This window comes from Ammospiza nelsoni, chromosome 8 (assembly GCF_027579445.1).
Source record: "Ammospiza nelsoni isolate bAmmNel1 chromosome 8, bAmmNel1.pri, whole genome shotgun sequence".
Classification (NCBI taxonomy): Eukaryota; Metazoa; Chordata; class Aves; order Passeriformes; family Passerellidae; genus Ammospiza; species Ammospiza nelsoni.
Genome location: NC_080640.1, coordinates 20,373,795 through 20,396,839, shown reverse-complemented (window position 1 = coordinate 20,396,839; position 23,045 = coordinate 20,373,795). Strand labels below are relative to the sequence as shown.

Sequence of the window (23,045 nt, the reverse complement as noted above, 5' to 3'; positions counted from 1 at the left end):
ACCTGGTTCTTATTTTTTATGTTTAGGGCAAAAAGCAAGATCACAATTTCTCCTGACTAGTCCACCAAACATTTGAATAAGAAAGTGTTTTGAGATATAGGTAATTAAGAGAATGCAGTTGAAGAAGACTGAATTATTTTCTATACAGAGACATGAAGTTATGCAATGAAGGCATTAATTCAAACAATTTACCTAAATATCATTAACATGATTAGCAGAAGTCAATATTCGGAACTAAAGCAGCTTTAATTTGTTTTATCTGAATTTACTTCTCCAGCAAGTGGCCTCTTCAATCCTGAATACACATCTGTAATTTTTAATCTGATTTGAGTAATCCAGTTTAACGATTATTCTCTTAGGTATTCATGTCTCCCGAATAACTGAAAAAAAGGAATTTAAACTGATAAATACATTTTAGCTGAAGAATCACTTGTTACTGTTATTAGAGAAGAGAGATAAAAAAACATTCTTCTTCTAAAAACAATTAGGTGAGAACAATGTACACTGTATGCATTTTCTACATTTATAAAAATCCAGTGATAGTCATGGGTCTGAAGTCTTTGTCAAGGTGCCCTGATTTTAACATGGCAATATTTTTCTGTCACCTGAGAGGCAAACATGGAGATGATCATTACCTATACTGGTATTATACCTGTAATCCCATATCTAAAACATTATAAAGGGGAATTTGAGTGGAAAGAAAAAGATATTAAGTGAAGCACACAGCACTAAGCAATAGACAGTGATGTAATTAGGAAGAGAATGTAGAGTCACTGCTGTTCCTAACTTTTACTGCCAGACATCAAACTTCCCATAGCAATTGCAAAAACTGTCTTACAAAATAAATTTAAACAACAGACTGTAGACTTTCATTACCAACAAACTGTCTTAAGCACAGATAAACTCTGGCTCTTTAGTCCGTAGTTAACTTCTGAAGGAGGGGAAATGAAAAAAGAAAATAGCATTATACCATCAGAGACATCACTAGAGTGTGGCCATATTTGCCTGTGCACTTAAACCTTTGACCCTGAATTAATTAGTTTCCCTCCACTGCAAGATCAATTATTTCAGAAAGATACCCACTCTGGCAGGGAACAGTGGAGTTTATTTATACCTGTAAGCAATACAGGCTATGCAGCAAGGAAGATCAGTCCACAAGTTGTCACTCAGGAACTCTGGTCACAGACCATTATCACAATGTGTTACGGTCAGCAGAGATAGAAAAGCACCTCAGTGCACCTGGCTCTGATCACCCATTTCAGCATACAAAGACTTCAAGACTTGTATCCAAACTGCAGAGTCCACTGCAAAGGCACCATTGTGAAAATGCATTTGTCTTGGCAGAAAGCTGCACATACTCAAAAGGAAAAAATCCAAGGCCTCTGAATTGCTAGCATTAAGGAGGTAACAGTAAATTGAGATGACAGATTTCAGATTTGATGGAAACTTAAAAGAACCAAAGTATAGACTTTTATTTTGTTCTACACAATATCAGGTAATACACTTTCTGGTGTGAAATACTTGGTTGAAAGTTGCAGCTTAAATAATTTGCTCTGCCATTCCATTGCACATATGACCTGCTAAGTCATCAAAAGAGGAAAATTAGGCAGAGAGTTAAGTGACCTCCCCACAGTTATTCAGTTAGCTTGAAAAGGAGCAGTATCTGAGGCATGTTACTTGGGGAGAAGAGACTTTATTGCAGCAATTTCATAAGGCATGATTACTCTTCACAGATGTGTCTTTTGTAATTCCTTCACTGGAAAAGCCATTTGTTAATAGCAACTAAAAGTACATCTTAATGAAGAGAATATGTGATTGATAAAATACTTAAAAAAACAACTAATATTCTGAAGACTTAAAAAAATCCCTGAAATATCTTAGGGCACTTGAGCAAGAGCCTGAAGTCATGTAAGACACAATATACATACAGCAAATGCAAAAGGAGAGTAAATTCCTCTTTTGCCCCACATGTTGACACCTGCAAGCCAGGAGTGGCTTCACACCACAGAGCTGAAACTCAAACCAAAACAGTTACTAACGTTTCCACTGCTGAAATCCAATCATAACAGAAACTTACTCACTTCGTGCACCAGAAAAAATTGTGAGTTTTTTGGTTTTGTTTTTCAAGGCAAACATTTGAAGTGAGTAAGAATTCACAGTCTCAACTTTCAATGCAATTTTCAAATCAAGCTCTTACAAAGATGGGTCAGTGTTGCCTTGTCCTCTTCAGAAAAATCTCATGCATGTAGTCCCAAAATCTTCCCTGATGAGACTCATTGCGATGAATCATAGCAGTGAGGGCCTCACCCTGATCAAGGCTTTGCCAATAATCCTGCAGCCACATTTCTTTCCAACTGAAACAAAAAGAGAGACATCATCACAAATAATTAAAAGCCCCAAATCAGTCTGCAGCTGTAATAGCACTGAAACCATGTTTTTCTTTCCCTTAAGATGAAAACAGGCCCAGAGATGGTCACAACAAAGTATGTTGTCAGTGTGCCACTGTGCTCTAAGTCATTTAAAGAAACTTGCTTTGAAAATTCTCTGTAGCAAATATAAGTTCACTGTTAGCTTTACAATATTCTAGAAGTATCAGTATATACTATCACTACCGTGTTAACCACAGAGACTAAATTACTAATTGCAGAGAATAAAAACTTCTATTAAAATAAAATCTATCACAGAGTACTTATATTATTTTGAGAGTAGATTGTAGTGACTGACCACAACCTGACACATACAACTGCCTGTTCTACAGCTTTCTTCCTTAAGCTTACTTGGGAGTGAAACCCAGCAGTCCAAATACAAGTGAAGCTGCAAGCATAAGGATTGAGAAACCACATCCCCACACATACAGCTGAAGGTGTAATAGTGCTCCAGCTACATACACCTACACAGAGAGAGATTCTGATTGCAGCAGCATTCTGACAATTCAGCATATTTTTCAACCCTAAAAACAAATTACATCTGGGAATAAAGATTACAGAGCATGCAAATATGTAGTGTAACCTTACTGTAACTGGGTATATGCTCTAATATAAACTCCTTTGTTGTCCTCTGAGTTCAGAAGGCTCCAGAACCACAAGTCTCAATGTGTTTATAGTCAGACCTTGCATGTTGCATACAGTCTAGCACTTGTATCCCCACTACATCTGTGTCATTGTTTCACAATAATGTTAGTTTTTCTAAACTAACAAAACACTCCACAGACTGGCTCAGTAGGCATTCATCTAAATTGATCACACTGTTAAATAACATTACTGTCAAACTCAGACAAAAATATGGGTATGCTTAACTAACGTTTTGATGGCAATTTTATGCTATTATTACACCAGTTAGAATTATAAGTAGTCATGTTCCATTTTGCAAATAAAAATGGATAAAGCTTAGATGCTTATCAGACAGCAACTACTGTATTTAACAGGAGATGTCCACGATCATGCCTTGGGAACTATGGACACATATCTTTATAAAGTAAATAGCAGTGAATGTAAAAGCTTCCCCTGAACAATTTTTCCAGACACATCTCATGCCTACAGATGAGGAGAGTAACAGTGAGACACGGAAACTTCCCTGGGATGAAACTGTTGCTTGAATTATGGACCAGCTGTTCAAAACTCCCTGCTGATGACCTCTGTGAAGAATGATGGAAGCACCTGGGCCTGCACGTGGGACCGGCAGCAATTCTGTGTGTGCCTCCACAGGTACTTCTCTACTGCCACCTGATGCTCAAACAGAAAACCTATGGAGCTGGACCTGCTATGAACTCTCCAGAGTAGGGCGATGCACAGCACACTACAAAGAAAAAAGCCATTTCGCTGCCGAGACTGAGAAAAGGCATTACCATAAAAAAGCTCCTGTAAGTCAGTCAACCAACACAACCAACAGAAAACAAGGGACAAGAAGCTGCTCAATCTGTTTTCTGTCCTGCACAGTCCCTCTTCTAAATAACTGGCATCCTCGAACACAGCCAGTGTTTTGTTGCACAAAACAGCATTAAGTCCTGTATTGTGGGTGAGCTTAATTTCTGCTCTGAAGTCTACAGGAGTCAACCAGGCCTGCAGTGAACATTGGCAACCCCATTGTAACGCAGTACTTTGTAGAGTTACAGAGCTGCTTTTGTCTGAGGGCTGCCAAGTGCTTTACCTTCACTGTACTGAAAAACATCCCTCCCTCAAGCAAAGAGGCCAAGATAGACAAAGGATAACTCCATTGCCTGAGGTAACAGAGCATTTTAACAGAATATCCTGAGTGTCACACTCCACTTTAACCGCTAGCACCACTGTCCAAGCCTCTCGTTCAGCCTCAGCATGACACAGTATTAGCAGGACCCCCTACACCACCCACAAGACCTAATACAAAATGTAACTGGAGAAGTAACAAGAGCTCCTTTAAGTACAAAGAGTTATTAGAGTTACAGCTCTGATGAAGCTTTTTCTCCCTTCAAAAAGCATAATATTGGCACATTACCTGTCTCCACCAGAGAGGTCTTCAACACTTCCAAACCCAGGGGTTGGCACAGGACATCCCATGTGCTTGAACTGAGCTATATGAGGTCTGGGAGCTGGAATTTTTCCATGAGACTTCTTGTGTTCTTGCTCCTCTTTGACCCGGGTGTTCTCCTTGTCACAGATGAAACACTCGAAGCCATTCAGGTAATTGGGCAGAGTCATGTCATTTACACCCCACTCCCGCTTCTCCAAGCTCTCTAGCAAGAACTGGTTTTTGATTCCACCAGCATTTTTATACTCTAAATACTTCAAATATTCCTCTCCATTCTTGTCCAGGAAATCCAGATACTTTGCCAGCTCTTGGGGGCTGTCAAAATCATCTATAAGAATGATGGAGAGGTTGTTTGGCATCCAGTCCCGCACAGCTGGGGAGCCTCGATACACTGGGACAGCACCCAAGTGCATGGGACGCCACAGCTTCTCTGTCATGTAGTCATCACATATGGCATTCTCCAAGGCCAGATGGAACTTGTACCTGGCAATAAAAGTCATAAATTCAGAATCTTCTGTAGTGGCTGTAGAAGTGTCTCTCAGTCGCTCACTGGGGAGCTCACGGTTATGTAGGCATTTACCATAGGAGTCAACCTAAAATAACAAACAGCATCTTTACAAAGTGATTTGTTCCCCTGGAACTTGTTTTCAGACCTTGTGGTTCTTGTAAAATTCCTAACTTGGATCAGTTCGTATATTAATTTAGCTTCATTTTCACTCCAAGGTCTTCCTCTTGAGACTACTCCTAGAGTCCAAGTTCTACAAGCTTTAGGGAAAACCAAGTGCTGAGTTCCAAAAGCAACATTAGCCACACTACAAACTGAGGGGTGAGGGGAGCACGCAGATGCCACCCAAAAATGTATTTCTGGACAAAACAGAAACCGGCAAGTAAAGAATAGCATTTGACTCTACGTCAATTTAAAGACTCTCTTTCTACTTAAGAGACATAGTGCTCTTCCAAACAGTTATTACACAGAGTTCCAGCCAGTCTCAGCAAGCTGACAGAATTTTTCAATTGTTAGACTGAGAAAAACTGATACAAGGAGCTAAAAGAATACTGTCTAAAAATACAAGAGAACATGCTTGAGCAGGAACCTGCACCATACTTTGAGAAGACAGTAATTTTAAAAAAATTATTTTGCCTTTGCTTCACTACTCAGTACATGATGACCTAACCTTACACAGTAAATCATGACCAATAGAAACAACAGAAACCACTAGAAAAAAAAGTCTCTGGCAAAGTCTAAAACCAATTTTTTTTAATCAATCTAATATCCTTCACACTTTTTAAGAGAAAAAATGCAGTTTTTCCTGCTTGGAAGAACCATTACTTTACTTTATGAAGCTACTCACCATCAGCTGTACCATAGCAGTACAAGCCATCATAGAAACAATATGGTCCTACCACAACACAGGTAAGGAGCAGATTCTCACAACAGAGCAACCTGCCTTTTAACTTCACTCTCGTACTTTCAAACGGGAGCGAGGCTTGTAAAGGGACAGCCTTCCTGTATGCTAACTTCAAAACCCAGAGATTTCAGCAACTTCTGGCACTTGATCCACAAGACCGAACTTATTCAGGCTTTGCCCAGCTTGTGACTGATCCCGAGCGCGGCCAACTCCACATCTAACATCTGCATCAGGCCTACCTACTGACATGCGGTGTAGTCTAGATCACGCTTTGGGAAGGAATACAACTAGTTTTTCTGTCCAGCTTGCAATCAGCATGCATCCCGTTATGATTCGCGTCTTGGCTAAAAACAAGGACAAACAAACCCCATTAAAACGAGGCGGTAGAGGGGAGCAGCCAGGTGCTCCCAGCTCCGAGAGGAACCCCACGCCACAGCTTCCCCGTGCACTCAGCCCACCTACCTGGATGTACTTCATGAGCTCCCGCACGTAGCGGTCCCGGTCGGAGGGCACATCGCAGTGGGACTGCATGTACAGCACGGGGCCGTAGCCCTTCCGCCGCCACGCGTCCTTCTCGGCCAGGGGCACGGCCGGGGCCCGCAGGTACGCGGTGCCGGGCAGCCACTGCAGCGTGAGCGGGTAGTCGGACTCCCGGCGGAAGGTGGCCGTGTAGTTGAAGAGCCGGATGCCTGGCGAGTGCGAGAGCACGTAGTTGTTCATGGGCGACTCCTCGTGGAAGAGCGCCCAGGTCTGGTGGGGCAGGCGGGGCAGCGGCGCCTCGTACGCCCTGAAGTCGGTGCCGTAGAAGATGAGCGCCTTGGTGCGGCGGTGCCGGGCCACCCGCCGGCTGCGGGTGACGAGGCAGGAGCCGCGGGGGCAGTCGATACGCTCCGTGTCGCCGGGGAAGTGCGGGAAGAGGCTCCCGCTCCACCACAGCAGGATGGGCAGCGCCTTGTTGCTCCGCGTGTCGTTGTTGCCGGGCCCGCGGTACGACGCGGCGCCGACGAAGGCCGCGCCCGGCGGGACGGCGTCCTGCGCCCACCCGTCCGCCCCGCACGGCTCGGCCGGCTCCTCCGCGGCCAGAGCCACTGCCGCGCTCCAGGCCAGCCCCAGCGTCACCCACAGCCCCACGGGCCCCCACCCCGGCCCGGCGCCCCCCATGGCCGGCCCGCCAGCCCCGGGCCCGCCCCAGGAAGCGGCGCTGGGCCCGCCTCCGATGGTGCCGTCACGGGGCGGGGAAAGGCCGGAGGGGGGCCGGACGGGAGCGGCACCGCCTTCCCCGCCCCTCTCAGGTCCGACTGTCAGCGCGCCTTTCAAGTGGCTCGGAGGGGCAACGCCAGCCCTGCTGCAGCGGCCCGACGCGGTGACCTATTGGCAGCTCCCTCCCAACCCCACTGTACAACGGCTGAAGCTGCCGTGAGCCTCTCTGCATCCATCTGCGCTAACACCGGCCCCGCAGTACCTGCAGCTGACAGCGGTAACGCCGAGCTGTTCCCCGAAGGCACAGCACGCCGCGACTGAACGCACCTGCAGAGAGGGCTCCTGGACCTGGACCAAGCAAGGGGTCAGCTGTTACATGAAAGAGCCCCCAGCTCAGCTCCTGTTGGAGACCATAAAGGGAAGGAACAGGAAACAACTTTTACTAACAGAAATCTTATGTTAAGGTTTTTGGGGTTTGTGGTTGTTGGGTTTTTGTTTGTTTTTTAATATCTACAGGTAATTTTAAAGCTCCCTTGACAGCTGCTTTTCTATACAAACCTTGAGTAATTTCTACAGTATTAAAATATTCTGTAAATGGGAAAGTGGTTTGTGCTACGCTATGTAAATCCAACAGACATATTCTAGAATTACCCCTAAGTTACTTATTTACATAATTGCTAAAAGCTTCACATTAACTTCTTAAGAGACAATATAATATTCATTAATTATCAGTTATAATACAGGACATTAGTTAGTATGAACACAAGGCAAAGAAGTATTTTCAGCTATGTTAGAAACAAGTTAAAGAGGGAATAGTTTTCCTTTCCTTTGAAAAGTTAGGTGTAGACACTGCTTAGGCCCGCTCCAACAGCACCACTGTCCTCCACCTGGGCCTGGAGAGAAGGTAACAGACATGGGCTCTCCACAGCAATTTCCACAAGCATCAGAATGTGCTGCACAATTTACTCCACACAATTAATGTACAAGGTCCACAAGGCCCATCATTATCACACCAGTTCTGTGGCAGATTCTGGACATAATTTACATTCTATAGGAGAGGAATGTCAAAAATATTCGACAGCAAATTTAGTATTATTGGATATTTAGCAAAGATTGTCTTGTGCTTTCATACAGATTTGTTATAAGGCTATCAGCAAACTGTACAACAGCAATATTCATGGGTACACTCAAGATAACACTGCCAGTTCACGCTGAACTTTTATTTTTGCAATTAGCAACACTCTCAGCAAAAAAAAACCACAACCCAACCCAAAAAAACCCCCCAAAAAAACAAAAAAAAAAACCCCAAAACCAACCCAAACCAAAAAAAAACCCAAAAAAAAAAACCCCAACCAATTCACCCAGGTACCTTTAATTCTGAAATATGAGCTCTTTTAAGACTGCTGAAGTCATTAATTTGACATTGTCACAAGGTAAGGGCAATATTTGCTTAAGTAGACCAAAAAACCCCCGACCCAGTCAATGACTCAAGCTGTGTCAGCAAAAAAAGGGAATTTCTTTGTGAAATGGAAGTTCAGACAGGGCAGAAAGTCAAAAACCAATCAGCTAAATAAAGGAACACTGAGATTAAACAGTACCTTTTGTCTGTTGACTCTTGTTGAATTTCTTATCATTCAGTGCGAATAATAACAATGACAAAAAAAGACTGAACTTGGTTAGCAAAGATTGGATTGTAAAGGATCAATGAACTAGACTTCAGCCCTTCCCATTTCCCCCCTCCCCGCAAAATACAGGGTTTGGAAAAATAAGCAGTGTTTATTTACTAACAATGACATAAAATACATCTTAATATATTTTTATTTCTTTACAAATTAAAAGATGCATTGGAAAAACAAGTGAAGAAAATGAAAGGTTCATTCATGATTTCATTTCCACCCCCACACCCCCCAATATTAATACTAGAAATTAGTATTTGTGGAAGTCTGTGGTTGCTGTGCATTATATTCCTGGGAAGTTCTTTTTTCCCCCTCTGATTAAAAATCCTCTAGATTTTTTGGTTGGAGGCAGTATGTGGAGTAAAAAGTCAGCCACATTCATACAAAACCGCTGAAAGTTCTGTCAACTACATCTTGAAAGAGTTTCTACATTACAATTTTCATGTTCCCCTTTCTGTGTAGTGATGGGAGGGAAGACAAACTAGCAGCATTAGAAGAGAAATGGATTTATATACATGCTACAGGATATGGAACTAAAACCACAGCCAGATATTTTTCTGATCTTAACAAGGACTTTCCTATGAAATATCAAGCCCATATAACATGTTCTCTAATCCATCCACATTCTTCCTTTCACTTTTAGTGCTATTGGTAGCTTAAACTCCTGGGTACTGGAAGAACACTTGTTAAGTGTTCAAGTTAAAATATACAAGCCCCCTTTCAAAAGTAAATAAACAAAGCCCTTAGAATTCTGAATTTGATTACACTAGCTCCCTCTTCACAGGAGTCTTCTCATCCACCCCTGCAAAATGGAGCAGCAGAGCAGCCAAAGCGGATGGATTAATCTGTCTGAGGTATTTTAGTTTAACAAACAGGCTTATAAAAGGTTTTGTGCAAGCTGATCAGTAGACAGAATGTGGAGGGTATAAACATCCAGTAATGAAACTCTTTGCTATGGCCCAGGTGCTGTCAATAGCCGAAATCAGGTAATTGCAATACCTATTACAGTAGTCTAAATCTTAAGGTTTTGTATCCCCTTCCTTGTGTTTCAGGGTACAAAGCACTCTCAAATTCATGTCAGTATAAATCAAATTCCTGCTTGTTGGCTATGATTCACAAAAATATGGTTGAAAATGGCCACTTCCTTATCATTCAATTCCTACACAGTCCCTCGTCACCTTGTTAAAGGTATTTTCTGCTTAAGGTTAAGAAGCTTTTGTTCCCACCACCATCTGACAGACAGGTAAACTCTGCAGGAGAGGTCATGGAACATGGATTGAGTAGGACAATACAGAGCCGTGCAATGAGAAGGAAAGGAGTCACCACACATGTCAACAGGAAGTACCATCTCTACCCCTACACTGCTCAGAAGCTGTTGATTTTTGCCCACTTAATTACTGATTACTCCATTACAGTTCTGCACAGCAACTTATAGTACAGGGAAGATTGTGGAGAGAAGTTTGCCCTGCTGCTTCCTGGCTTACCACTCATTTCATGTTTCATGGCTTTCTGGTTTGGACAGCCACATGATACATCTGTGCTCTGACAGATCATGTTTCCCTCTTTAAAGGAGACACAAAATGTTTGGCTGCTCCAGCTCCCATCACCTGACCTGCCTCTTGCCCTCCCCACCTGTGCATCCTCTTCACACTTGGAGCATGCACACACACCCACACAAATGCACAGCAGCTACCAGAAGTTTTGAAGAGTTATCGCTTTTCACCCAATGTTGAATCATGTACAGTGAACTGAAAAAAACCCTACATTCATTACAACAGGATTAGCGAGCATGGGGTGGGGTGGGGGGTGAATTCCTGCCAAGCACAGGAAACAATTTAGATGCAAGTAAAAGACCTGGTATCAAAGGCCTTTTTCTTTTTTTAGCCCTCACCAGGAAAATATTTCATCTCTCATATGGGATTGGGAAAGGTTGAAAGGATTTCTGCTAATGCAATGTGTATTAAAAATTATGGAATTGTACAGATTTCTATGTTGTCCTTTTTGAGGGCGCTGGGCCTTCTGATCAGGTCATTAGTGGAGACTGAAATGTCACTGCTGAGTTCTAGCACCACTCACTCCTCTAGCTCAGTAGCTGCCGAATCTCCTTGTGCATGTGACACAGGAAGTCCACATATGAAGCCCCCCCACTCAGACTCTTGTCCTCCACTAGAAAGTGTCTGAACAGCATTTCCAGCTTATCTTCTTGCTTCACAATTATCAACTACAAGAAACCAAACAAAACAAGAACAAAACCAATAGTGAGTAGCTATTAGAATACATCTTCATGGGCAAAATGGAGCAAAAAGCTAAATGCTGAAAACTCCAAACATAGCCAGCCAGAATCACAGCATATATGGCTTATGTGCTTTGACTTCTGTAACTTAGCTGGGTTAAGCCTCAATGCTTTCTAAACAGAAGGAAAATACCATCTATGTAGTTCATATAGTAGTGTATTGTAATAGGTCTGAAAAAAGGAAGTTTTAGAACTATGGTAAGCACAAAACTCCAAAACTAGTGAAATTTGTTTTCAGACTCTTGAAAACCTCAAATAACATTTATGAGATTGGGAAGAGTAAGTTCAGGACTGCAGCATCATCAGGCATCACCTGACTCTACTAAGAGAGAAGGGGATTTAAAGCTGTAAATGGGGGACATTTTTACCTTCATGTACCGGGATCTCTGCCCTTGAAGCATATCAACAACAGACCGCACTTTCTTTGAAAAGGGGTTTTCCAAGACTGGCAGGGTACTCTGGAATGAAAGATATCCAATCCCCATTAGTCTTGGGAAATAGAGCAATGTTAAACAGAAGTCAGCAGTTTTGGCATACTGTAAAAGGGTAGAGAAATATCTACCCCATTAGCATAAAATCTCTTGAACTTCGACTACTTAGAAAAGAATATTACATGAAATCAGAATTAGACATCAATTATTTATTCCATTTAGATATCAACTTTTCTCTTCACTGTTAATGACTTGTCAAATAAACCTAGGCAAAAGCATGCCTGACATGCCCAGACTATCAATATTTCACACATCTGTGCTTCTCTCATTTCTATTAATGAAAATGAAATGCTATTTTTTTCTGCTGGCTTTCTCATAGTTTTAAGTATTGGGTGACTATCACAGACTCTAGCTCCCGCACTGCCATCCAGCTCACCAAGGCATTGCTAATTTGACTGAAGGATGACACTCCAAAAAGGTTCTGGATCAGGCTTTGCTGCACGTTGACTCCCACCCACACAAAGATGTTCAGCCCATTCTCCAGCAGGTAGATGTCACCCTTGGAGAGACGCTCCTCGGAGTTCCGAATGGCTGCTGGCAAGGAATCACTGTCAACATCTGCTTTGGTCTGTTTTACAGGGAAATAAAAATTAAAGTAAAATAAAAGTTATAAAAAAAGAACATTTTAGGAAGTCTTGAAAATTTCTGCCACAAAGACACCAATGATTTTCGCATTTCTAGGACTCTCAAGAAGTAGTCAATCTTGTGACTGAAGTAGAATTTTCCTTAGTTTTGTTACTCAAAATGACACAGAAGCAGTTCAGAGACTTGGTCAGCAAAAGAGAACACAAGGCTTCTGTGGAAAGACTCAAGTTCAAATATCACCCCCTGGAGTAGGAATGTAATCAGTTTTTAGTGTTATTCCAGCAACTATGGTAATGAAAAATCAGAACAGTATGTAGAGCTACCTTGCAATAATGAAAATTACTACACAAAGTTGTAAGCCTTAGAACTTTTTTAAAAGACTATGAAAGGGTCAAAAGTGTCTTATCTGTCACTAGTCATATGCTTACAGCTCAGGAAAAAAGTATCCCCCAAGAAATTCACAAGGTGCAGTAATGCTGAGCAAAATGAAGCGAAATATCCCAGACAGCAGATCCCCAAATACTTCTCAAATCACTTTCCCTTGCTAAAATATAAATGCCATTCCTTCAGATGAGTCTGTGAGACAACAGCAAGCCTCAAGTGCTAAGCAGATCTTGAATTACTCACCAGGGGCAAAAGCCTGGGATAAAAGAAAACGTTAGTTTCAGCCACATCCATGGATGTCACTAACTGACGGATGTAGGCACGGTCATCCGTTGTGACCTCTGGGCCGGGCTGCAGAACGTCACTCTTCAACACACAGTTCAAGTACACAGGAAGCAGCTTCATGCATTCGGGGAGGATGAGCTAAAAGGCACAAGCAGACAGAAGCTGGTCAGCTGTCTTGCTGAATAAGCTTATGTTTGACAAAAAGAGACTTGCATGAAGCAACAAAGTGTGGTACAGCCATGAGGAGTGAAAGTTGATAGTCTACTTATATTATGGACTGCAAAAGAAACATAAAACCTTTCCCCGAGGCAGGCAGTGCTCCCTGCGCTCCAGACAGATGTCCAAGAAGCCATTCTCAACTATAGCTTTACTTGTAGTAGTGTATCTAGTTTCCTGAGTCTCCTCTTTGCAAATTTCTGCTGAGGAAAGGAATTGACTTTTTTTGAGCAGGCTAAGTAAGAAGAAGCTGGACATCACTTTTTAATTTCCAAGCCTGAGATTCAAGTGAAAGCACTGGAGTTTACCTGGCCAGCAGAAGAGGGACTAGCACAGTTCTTTCGATAGCAGGCTAGGATCTGGGCACACTGGTTGATCAGTGCATCTCGTACAGTCTTCACTGGACTACTCAGGACTCCACGATATGCTGCCCAGAGAGAGGAAAGAGACAGACTGCTGTCAAGTGATTGTTTAAGAACACCAAAACCCCAACACTACTTCCACAAAGGAAATCTGAACAAATATTGTTTATGGAAGCTTTTATTCTTTCCGCTTCAAACTTGTAGGAAAATGACTATATGTTCCTATTGAGAACCTGAAGAAGCTCATTTACTCCCTTTTATTACATAATCTTGAACTCTCTATCTCCTATGTACTTAAAATACACTTACAATAATTGAAAGTATGGGGTTCTATAAAAACACCTTTTATAGACTGACCATCTTCCATTAATGGTCTGAAAATTGACTGTTTCCTTTATTTTAATGGCAAACAACATACACAACTCTCAATCTCTGTTGGATTTCTAGGCTTTTACTGCAAGCTAGAAAGGGTAAATAGGGTACAGCGCATAAGTGTATGACATTTAACTCATATCTATGAACAAGGGCCACCATTTCTTGTGAAAGCAAAATTCTGCAACAATTAAGGAATGAACTAGAACAGCCCAAAAACAAATATAAGGATGAATTCAGACAGCTGGCAATACAAACTGTTATTAAAAACATTTGGAAAATAATTTGTATGAAGAATAAGCCTACACTCTCTATCTGTACCTCTCGTCCTAAGCAGCAATACAATCATCACAGCTTTATGCTCTTTCCCATAACTGACTGAAGTATCAGAACTGGCACCTGACATTTGAAGCGGGAGGAATACACAGGTGTCACTGGGTGACAAAACAGGCATTTTAGCAGTAGTTTAAAGCTACAATTCCTGTTTCCATATTTACCCTTACCATACTTAGCCAAGTAGTTGATGAGGGTGTCAGTCTCACAGTTCCGGTAGAGGTCAGCAAGCTGCGTGCAGCAGTTTAAGGAGAGATTGTGAATGCGGAGCCGTCGCTGTCCTGCACAACTTGTATACAGCAGAGCACACTGCAGGAGACAAAAATGCCAGGAGACACAGAAATGAGGTCCTGCTACAATAAGAAGGGCAGGGTTAGAATATACTTTATTAAAAGCTAGGATGCAGATGTAAAAACAAAAAAGGTAACTACATAAAAGACTTGGACAATAAGCTAGAGGTACATGCTAAGAATCAGGGTCAATGAAAGGTAACAAGCAGCAATTTTAGCAGCTGTATTAAGGGACCTGGTCTTAGAATACAGGACTGTGGTTTGAAGCAGTCTAGGTCATCCTCAGAACAAGTATGCTGGAAAAGTATGGTAAGATGCACAAAGCAAGAACAAAAAATTCCTTGAAGAAGTGTCTAATAATTCAGTTCAATTACCAACTCCCTTCTTTTACAAAGCCTCCCCCCTCACCTGAAGCAGTGCACCACTATCTTCACTCAATTTATCATCATGCTTGAATTCCACTGTTATTGTTTTATCACAGTCCAGACCTGCCATCTCTACATCAGTTGTGTTGCTCATATAGAAAGCTCCAAAAAAGTCCGTTGCTCTAATACCTAAAAGAGGGAAAAACCCAACATGAACCACCATTTTCAACAGAATACCAACATAGTCAGCCTTTTGATTCTGACACCAAGTTATCCTATTTCAGCAGGGATCTTTGCAGTCTCAACAAAAGTCTTAGAATTCCAAAGCTTTAGCAGAGCTTTTGGGATAGCTAGTCATTATGTATTTTAAACTCCAGGAAGATTTCTTTCTTCCCATGAGACATGCTTGAAGTGGCCGATTCACTAAGATTCCTCCCTGCTAACACCCACCTGTGCTTGTGCGCACTCTCATTACGGCATCAAATCCCACTTCTTTCTGCACATCCCTTCTCAAGTCATTCAGGAATCTGTACTGGTCTGTCTCCAGCTAGAAGGCAAGCAATAACTGAAGTTTCACACTTTCAAAAATCACACCAGCTTCATAAACCATAAAGTAATTTAAAACCAGATACCACCTCCTGTGGTCTTACTTTAAAAGTCACTGATATCAGGCTCAGTGACCTGCTAATAAAATATTGTGCTAAGAGGTAACAGCCTAGCTCTTCCTGTTTTGTTATTAACAGAGTTTTGTTATTAACAGAGATGTTTGTATAAAGACACAAAGCTACCAAATAATTTTGCTGATTATTTTGAAATTTAAGCAGCCATTTACTTCCAAAGAAGTACTTCTTCACTATGGTTCCCACTATAAAGAAAATAACTCTCAGCTAAACAATAATTCTTACTTGGATCAGACAGCAGTCTGAGTCAATGTCACTCCTACCTGGAAATAGGCATACTTATAAATGGAGCCTCCTGTCTGGTAAGGTACCACACCCAGCGTAGCCACATCCAAATACTGGTTTGGAAACAGGAATAGATCCACACAGCAGCCCTGGGCCACACAGTCCTTGGCCAAGTTGTTGTAAAAGCTCGTCTGTGGTTGAAACAAAGTCTAAGAAAGGAAATCAGAGATGACATCAGAAGTTTGTCCAGGAAAATGAAAGTGAGACCCAGTTTATAATCCCAGTTCAATACTCTTATACTTTAAATCTTTCTTCAGGGAAAGCAGAATCATCTAAGTTCTCCCTGACTCTGCCTTTGAAGAACTGTTAATTATAACGAAAATGACTACACATTTTGCTTTAATTGCAAATTCAGCACATTTACTTTAACGCAGATTTTGGTATTTTACCCTGTGTAATAATCTAGAGCTAACTCTTCTTGCTCTCAGACTAGAGCTATCCTTATGATGTCAAGTCTCCATAGCCCTGCTTGGGAACAGAAGATAAAAGTGGAATGTTAAATGATATTAGCTGGGACAGTTACAGAATGTGCTATCCTTGTAATTTTTTTAATACTGTTTCAGTTATTTTAGTCCATAAAAAGCATAATATACACTCTTATGTAAAGATTATGCAAACCATCATTACCTTCTCCTTATCTGTGTTGATCAGTTTCCTATCATCCCTGTTCTTTAACTTCCCTGGAGCCTCTGCAACGGGCAGAGAGGTGTGGAAAATGAAGAGCTTGCCAGCACACTCAGCTGCCTGCAGGAAAGTGAGTGCAACAACAGAGGTCAGAAACATTAACAAAAATTATAAAGGAAGCTGTGATTCAAGAACAAATATTCAAGCAACCTCAATCACTCTTTTAATGTCAGGGTGATTCTACCAGACACACAGGCTCAGTCACTTGGTTACGTGACTGGTGTCCAACAGAGGGAGCACAAATTACTGGTCAGTTACAAAGAGCAAGTTTGAGTTCTATTGGATTTGTGATAATTCCACAGTGGGGAGAAAGGGACTTTCTCGCAAGATACAGAGTAAAACAGGACCCAGATACAAAAGGTTTTGTGCAAACATGTTGCATTGTCTTCTTCCCTGATTTGTAGTTACTGGATTTGTGAAAAAAAGTCACAGAAATGGCAAAGAATTTTGTAATCTGAGCTTCAACGGATCAGTAACTTTAAACACCCTATGCCAACACTAGCTAATAAGTTATTTTCTCTGACACATGCAGTATGTAAAAAGTCAATTAGCAATTTTTACCATTTCTTGATTGAACAATTGTAACAAAAACTGAGTTTATGAGAGACTTTTAAGGATCATTCCCCCTGTACTCAGCACAGGTGAGGCTACACCTTGACATTTTGGGCCCTTCATTACAAGGACACTGAGATGGTGTAGCATGTTCAAAGAAGGGTGGTGAAGCTGGTTAAGGGTCTGGAACACAGTTCTTGCTTGAGGAGTGAGTAAGAGAAGTCAGGTTGTCCAGCCTGGCCAAAAGGGAGGCTCAGGGGAGATCTTCTTGCTCTCTACAACTACCTGAAAGAAGACTGTAGTTAGGTGGGAGTCAGCATCTTCTCCCATGTAATATGAGATAGGACACGAGGAAATGGCTATAAGTTGCAGCAGGGGAGTTTTAGATTAGACATTGGGAAAAACTTTCTAATGGAAATGGTTGTCAAGCCCTGGAACAGGCTGCCCAGGGAAGTGGTGGAGTTAGCAACCCTGGAGGTATCTGAAAGATGTGCAGAAGTGTCACTTAGGAACATGGTTTAGTGGAGGACTTAGCAGTACTGGGTTAAAGGTTGGGCTTATCATAAAAGTCTCTTCCAACTAAAATGATTCGCTGACGGATGTGACAGACAAATAGAGCTGTGTCACCAGTTTGGGGTGAGGTCATACAGGAATCAATTTGATCACTAGATACAAATCAGAGTTAAACCATGCATGTAATTCTGTCTGGATGAAGTACTAGAATGGAAGAACTTTAGGAAAAGTTTGTTTGTTTAGCACATTGCTGCAGGCAACTTCGACAGATGATATTCTCTCCTTTTAAGATTCTACCAGAGTACAGGATTAAAAAGACACCAAACTACGGAACACCTCCATGAGACTTCAGACTTCAGCAGCTGGTTTTTAATGCTGGAAGGCTTTTTTTTCCCCCATAGGCTCTATGAATTGTTTAAAGCAAAACCCAGACAGACAACTGACAGTAAGCCATGTTCTTGCCCTTTGAAATTAGTTAAAAAAGAATTGGGTAAAGAACATACAGATAGCTGCACAAAACAGAAGGTTCATGCACTTCAAGAATGAGCCAAGTACTCCCTATATGTAGTGCATCTACTACAAGGAGCTTACAAAATCTTTAGAATTGTCTTTTTAGTGTGTGTTAGCAGAATATGAACTTCAGAATACTTGGCTGAAAATAATTTGTCATAAAAATGCATTTACTAACCTTCAGTGCCTCCAGCCCTGCTTGAATCACAGGTGCAAAAACAGTTTCTGTTTCTCTCGTGTCTGCAAACATTTCTGGAATCTGATCCAGCAAACTTGCAAAGAATAAGGAAAATAAAAGAGCAATTCAAGATCCTATTTAATAAGAAAAGTCACACAGCTGTAGTTGATGATTTATAGGATTGAGGTGATTTAAACAGAAGTCCCTAACATGTTTGTAAATCTGTGTAACTTTTACAGTATTTGGCATCTCATCTATGGAAAAATTGCTGCATTGTTCTCCATTGGCTTCTCTCATCTATATCCTCACTGTCTTCTGCATAGCCTCAACTGATGCCAATTCCACAGCTCTTCTGTGTTTTTTATCTTTTAATGTATTCCAATATACATAGGTAAGTAAATTCTTAGGAAATAGTAGTGACATTTGGCCTCTGTTTGCAAAGCATCTTGTGTACTACTCAAAGATTAATAGGTTTAACCCACAGTTTTGTACTTAGGCTTGTTTAATACATTAAAAAGGCTAGAAATTTTCTCTAAAAACATGCAATTCCAGGCCTATTACCCAAAATGTACTTAGCTACACACCATAGATTAATTACACTTCAAGTACCACAGTAAACAGTTTGCCAAAACTTTGCTAACTTCCTTCTTTCCTTTCAGATTTTATCTTCTCTATCCAGCTTTGTTTTCTCTACAGAACCAAAACTGGACACCCCTGTTGTCTCAGTTTGCAGTTATTTAAGCAGTTGAATTAAAGACAGTGATTCAGTATTCTTACAGCTTTCACTCTGCATCATCCTGGTTGTGTTTTGTTGTGGCTTTATTTTAGGTGGGCTTTTTTTGGCTTGGATTTTGTTAGTTTTTCCTTTTTTCCTCCCCAGAAATGCCCTTCTGCACTAAATCCCCTTGTATACACTTTCTGCCAAGATGGACTATGAGCCAAATAATCCCTTAGCCCTTCAATTTCCCCATCCTACTGCACCAGCTTAATCTCAAAGAGTAAGTTAAAGTACATGGAGTGACTTGACATGACAATTCAGCACATAACATTTGAATTTACCAAACAAGTATTTTACTACACACATTGTAAATCAATTGATATTACCTGGCAATAACTGTCCTGGACTCATTCACATTCACCAGAAAACCATCAAGGAGTGGCACAAACATATCTGCCACATCTGAGACCACCATCATTTGTGGCTGTGCCAGTGAGCTCTTCACGTTGTAGAAGTGTAAAACTTTGTTGTAGGTGACAAAGCCAACTCGAATGGCTGATTCCTCCATGTTCCCTTCCCTGTAAGAGATATACTTGCCTTCACATCCAAGAAGATAGACAAACCATTACATATAACCAACACATTAAGGGAAAAATAAAAGGAAGTAGAATTTATTTTCACCAAGATGGGTTTTGCTTGGCCTTTTTCTGAAGAAAAGCTTGACAGGATTATCAAGTAATTTTTAAAATTCTAGCATTTTTTAAAGAGAAAAAATAACAGCATCCCCCATTTGCATTGACTACAGTAGTTTACAATATACCTACCTGGGCAGATAATCTAGGAGTGACTTTAATTCTTCACATATTAGCCTCACTAAGCCACTCTTCACAGCATTGTAAGACACATCAATCATAAAAATGAAAGCAGGTGGACTAGGGAACTTGTTATTCTGTGGAAGAGAGGGAAGAAATCACACTATTGCCATGTAATGCAGCTCATGTAACAGCTCCATAATACAGACAAATCAATGCTGGTCAAAACTTAGTTGCTTTCAGGTACCTCTGTAACCACGAGCAGCAGTTGTTTCTTAAACTCTCTCTCCTATCCTTTTCCAGCTAACAGACATAGTATCATACTATGTTTGAAATGGACTGGTATTAAATGCCCTGGACTGACTTTACCATTGACCAGAGAAAAACAGTTACAACTAAGTAATCCATTTATATGACTAAACTAGATTGGAAAAGTAGACAGGGAAGATTTCTGCCAGTTCTCAAAATTTTGGACTCTGACCAGACTTGTCATAGGCAATTCTATCAATATAAAATATTTTCTTCTCCAAGGATTACAACCTTTTCCTTCTAAAAATCAGGCTTTCTTTGGGAATGTAAAACTTCTTTTAGTCAGTAGTTTTCTGAAGTCTATAGGTAACACTGAAACATGTACTCAAAACAAAAGCAAAACATAAGAACTTTGAAAAAAGCTGTGAAAATCACATCTTGGTTGATTCGAAGTTCTTCTTATGCTGTTAGAAAATAATTGTACTTTTGCTTAACTCAAAGTAAAGCAGAGGCATTAGAAGGCAACCAGTATCAACTCACAACATTTAGGCATCTATTTTCTCAGCATAATATTTCAGGAGAGATATAAGTTGCTTTAATAAACATCTTGCACATAGTTTCCCTATTCCTTAGGAGGCAATTATTTAAGTCTTTATTTAAAAGCAAATCAGCTATGAAATATACATTTCCACACTTTTCTTCTGCTTCTAATCACTACAGCTGGATTTGAAATTGAAGATCAATAGGTAAGGTCTGCCTTGTGGAACAGGTGGCACATTGCATAGTTACTAATGTATTTGCATTGAACCTCTCCTACAATTCCCTTTTCTGCCAAGGTCTATTGCACAAGAATCCCTTCTGCAGAATTCCTAAGGTAAGTGCAGCTATAGCTCCTTATATAGCTCCAGGAAAAAAAAATACAGAGACAGCTATTAAATTATATTATGCCATGTGTGATTGGGACCTCCACTGGTTTTGTAAATAAGCAAACAAGCATGTAATTTTTCACAATAAAGTGGGCTGGATTAATGCTGTTAATTATCTCTGCCAGCTAGAAATCATCCCCAGATAATTAATATCTTTCTTATTTCAAGAAAATAGTCTTTTTACTTTAAAAGGAAAATAAAAAGAGCAATGAAAACATCCTACTGTACCTTGCAATAGTCAACTGTTGCTAGAAACTCGTATGAGCCCAGTGATAACTCAGGTCGGTCATAGAAATCTACTCGCTTTCCAGTATGATCCAAATGTTGGAAGTAGTGAGGTGGAACTGGGAAAGGAAAAATCCTTAAACTCAGTGATATGCCCATAATAAACACTGTAACTAGAGAGCCAACACGACAACAATTGTTTCAAACAAAACTCCAGGAAAGTGAACTAGCACTCTGGGCTAGCACACAAGTACTAAAAATATTAATACAATTTAAGAATATAATTAAAACAAAACAATACAAACTTATTCCAGTTTGTCTCATGCACCAGACAGCACACAGTATAGTCACTGTTATACTTTTCTTGAATCTCCTTTCCATTTCATATCAGAAACATCACTACATTACAGTTTTAGGATTATTCTGACGGATCTAGTCCAAAGGAAAAATATAATCATCCCATATACGTAGTAACAAATTACTTAAAAGACAGTTTGAGGCAAACTACAGGCTAGAGCATTACTGACTCAAGTCAGGCTTACTAAAACACTGAGCTCCTTATTTTGCTATATAAGTTAGTTTTTCCTTCCCTTCCTGTGCTGCACAAGAGTGAAGCCTCCAAGCACTTTTGAGTGCAGAGACTCCCATAATCTTTTTATCAGAATAGACAAAGTCCTTCTTATAGTGGATTAAAGAGGAGCAGAAGTGCAACCACATGCCCAGAACCCAATACTTTTGTGCTGGTACAAAGCATAAGAAAATAAAATGGGAGTTAAGCTAAATTTTTGCCTACAAAACTCAGCTGTAGAAACAAAGCATTTTCCTTTGTGCCCCAAGAACTACCATGACAGACACTCGCTCCTGCAGAACTGCTCAGGTGACAAAATTTATTCCAGCTATAGCTGAGCTGTCTATATAATCCTATATAGCTGTCTATACAGTCCCAGGGGAGATTAAAATGAGATTACCTGGAATGACATTATTCACCACATTTAAACTATTCTAAACATTCCAAGTTTCAAAAGTTCAAAAGAAAACAAAGTGATATCATTAAGATTACATATGAGCTTTTATCACTCTTGTCTCCAAGTAAACATCCCATACAAGTTAATTTGGTACTTGCAAAGAAGAAATACCTCATGGTATTTGCAGAGAAAACAAAAATTGTTATTAGGTTTTAGGTACAACTACATTGTGTTTTCACAATATTACTTTCATCAGCAGCGTCTCAACATCCCTCCCTTTTCTGCCTCTGCTCAACTGTTACAGGTACAGCCCTTCATACAGCTGCTGAGTGAGCAGGACAGGGAGTGTATGCAGGCAGAAAATCACCAGACAAAATTGGTTTTTAAAGCTGACCATTTCTAATCCCCATTTTGGTTAGTACAAACAGTTGTACAGCATAACTGAGGTGGTAAGAATAGTCCATTAAAAGCCATCAGTGCTACCAAATGGAACATTGAAAACATCATCGTAAGATTTGTTGTACCTTACTTTCCCCTGTGTCTTCAAAACAAATTTACAAACGTCATGCTATGAGCAGCTCATTGTGACTTCTGCTTAAAAGGAAGCATGTTTTGTACTAATTTAGAAAAGCAACTAATATTATCTGGCCTGTACTGAACACTCTTATTCAGCTGTAGCAGATTTAACTGCAATCTTGTCTCAAAGGAGTGTCAGTGAGACAAAAAAAGGCTTTGTGAGAAAAAAAATAATCCCAACACATGCTAGACCTATATCTCAGCCTGTTAAAAATCTCTGTACTTTTGAAATACCCTAAGAAAATACAATAGACTTTTAAACCACCACACATTATGCTACAAATACCTCATATTAAAAATTTGCTACAATACTACAACACATAAACACCTTTTTGAACACAATTTCAGAACTGAACACCGAACATGCCTTCCAATAATTTTTTACAAGACTAGACACATACTAAATCA

At 40.5% G+C, this 23,045-nt stretch overlaps 2 protein-coding genes across 8 annotated transcripts in view; both read right to left on the bottom strand.

The window, feature by feature from the left end:
* Window positions 1–361: 361 nt before the first annotated feature.
* On the bottom strand, window positions 362–7,073 carry FUT11 (fucosyltransferase 11). 2 transcript variants are annotated; one of them, XM_059477385.1, is made up of 4 exons: window positions 6,375–7,073; window positions 4,471–5,096; window positions 2,198–2,354; window positions 362–380 (listed from the first exon to the last, which is right to left on the bottom strand). In XM_059477385.1, the coding sequence occupies exons 1-3, from the start codon at window positions 7,071–7,073 to the stop codon at window positions 2,207–2,209; spliced, it is 1,473 nt and encodes a 490-aa protein (XP_059333368.1). In that variant the 3' UTR covers window positions 362–380; window positions 2,198–2,206. The 2 variants fall into 2 exon arrangements, with proteins under 2 accessions (XP_059333368.1, XP_059333367.1); XM_059477384.1 differs by lacking the exon at window positions 362–380 and having other exon boundaries at window positions 1,436–2,354.
* A 1,795-nt stretch (window positions 7,074–8,868) lies between these two features.
* Window positions 8,869–23,045, bottom strand: part of SEC24C (SEC24 homolog C, COPII coat complex component) — a 36,500-nt gene continuing 22,323 nt past the window's right edge. For all 6 annotated transcript variants that reach the window (XM_059476736.1, XM_059476733.1, XM_059476732.1 and 3 more), the window contains 14 exons: window positions 21,100–21,215; window positions 19,709–19,833; window positions 19,271–19,462; window positions 18,167–18,260; window positions 16,357–16,473; window positions 15,708–15,878; window positions 15,215–15,311; window positions 14,808–14,953; window positions 14,280–14,418; window positions 13,351–13,469; window positions 12,785–12,964; window positions 11,949–12,140; window positions 11,450–11,539; window positions 8,869–11,009 (listed from right to left, as the gene is read on the bottom strand). In XM_059476736.1, the coding sequence (XP_059332719.1) occupies window positions 10,869–11,009; window positions 11,450–11,539; window positions 11,949–12,140; window positions 12,785–12,964; window positions 13,351–13,469; window positions 14,280–14,418; window positions 14,808–14,953; window positions 15,215–15,311; window positions 15,708–15,878; window positions 16,357–16,473; window positions 18,167–18,260; window positions 19,271–19,462; window positions 19,709–19,833; window positions 21,100–21,215 (1,919 nt within the window). In that variant the 3' untranslated portion in view covers window positions 8,869–10,868. The remainder of the gene's footprint in view (window positions 11,010–11,449; window positions 11,540–11,948; window positions 12,141–12,784; window positions 12,965–13,350; window positions 13,470–14,279; window positions 14,419–14,807; window positions 14,954–15,214; window positions 15,312–15,707; window positions 15,879–16,356; window positions 16,474–18,166; window positions 18,261–19,270; window positions 19,463–19,708; window positions 19,834–21,099; window positions 21,216–23,045) is intronic.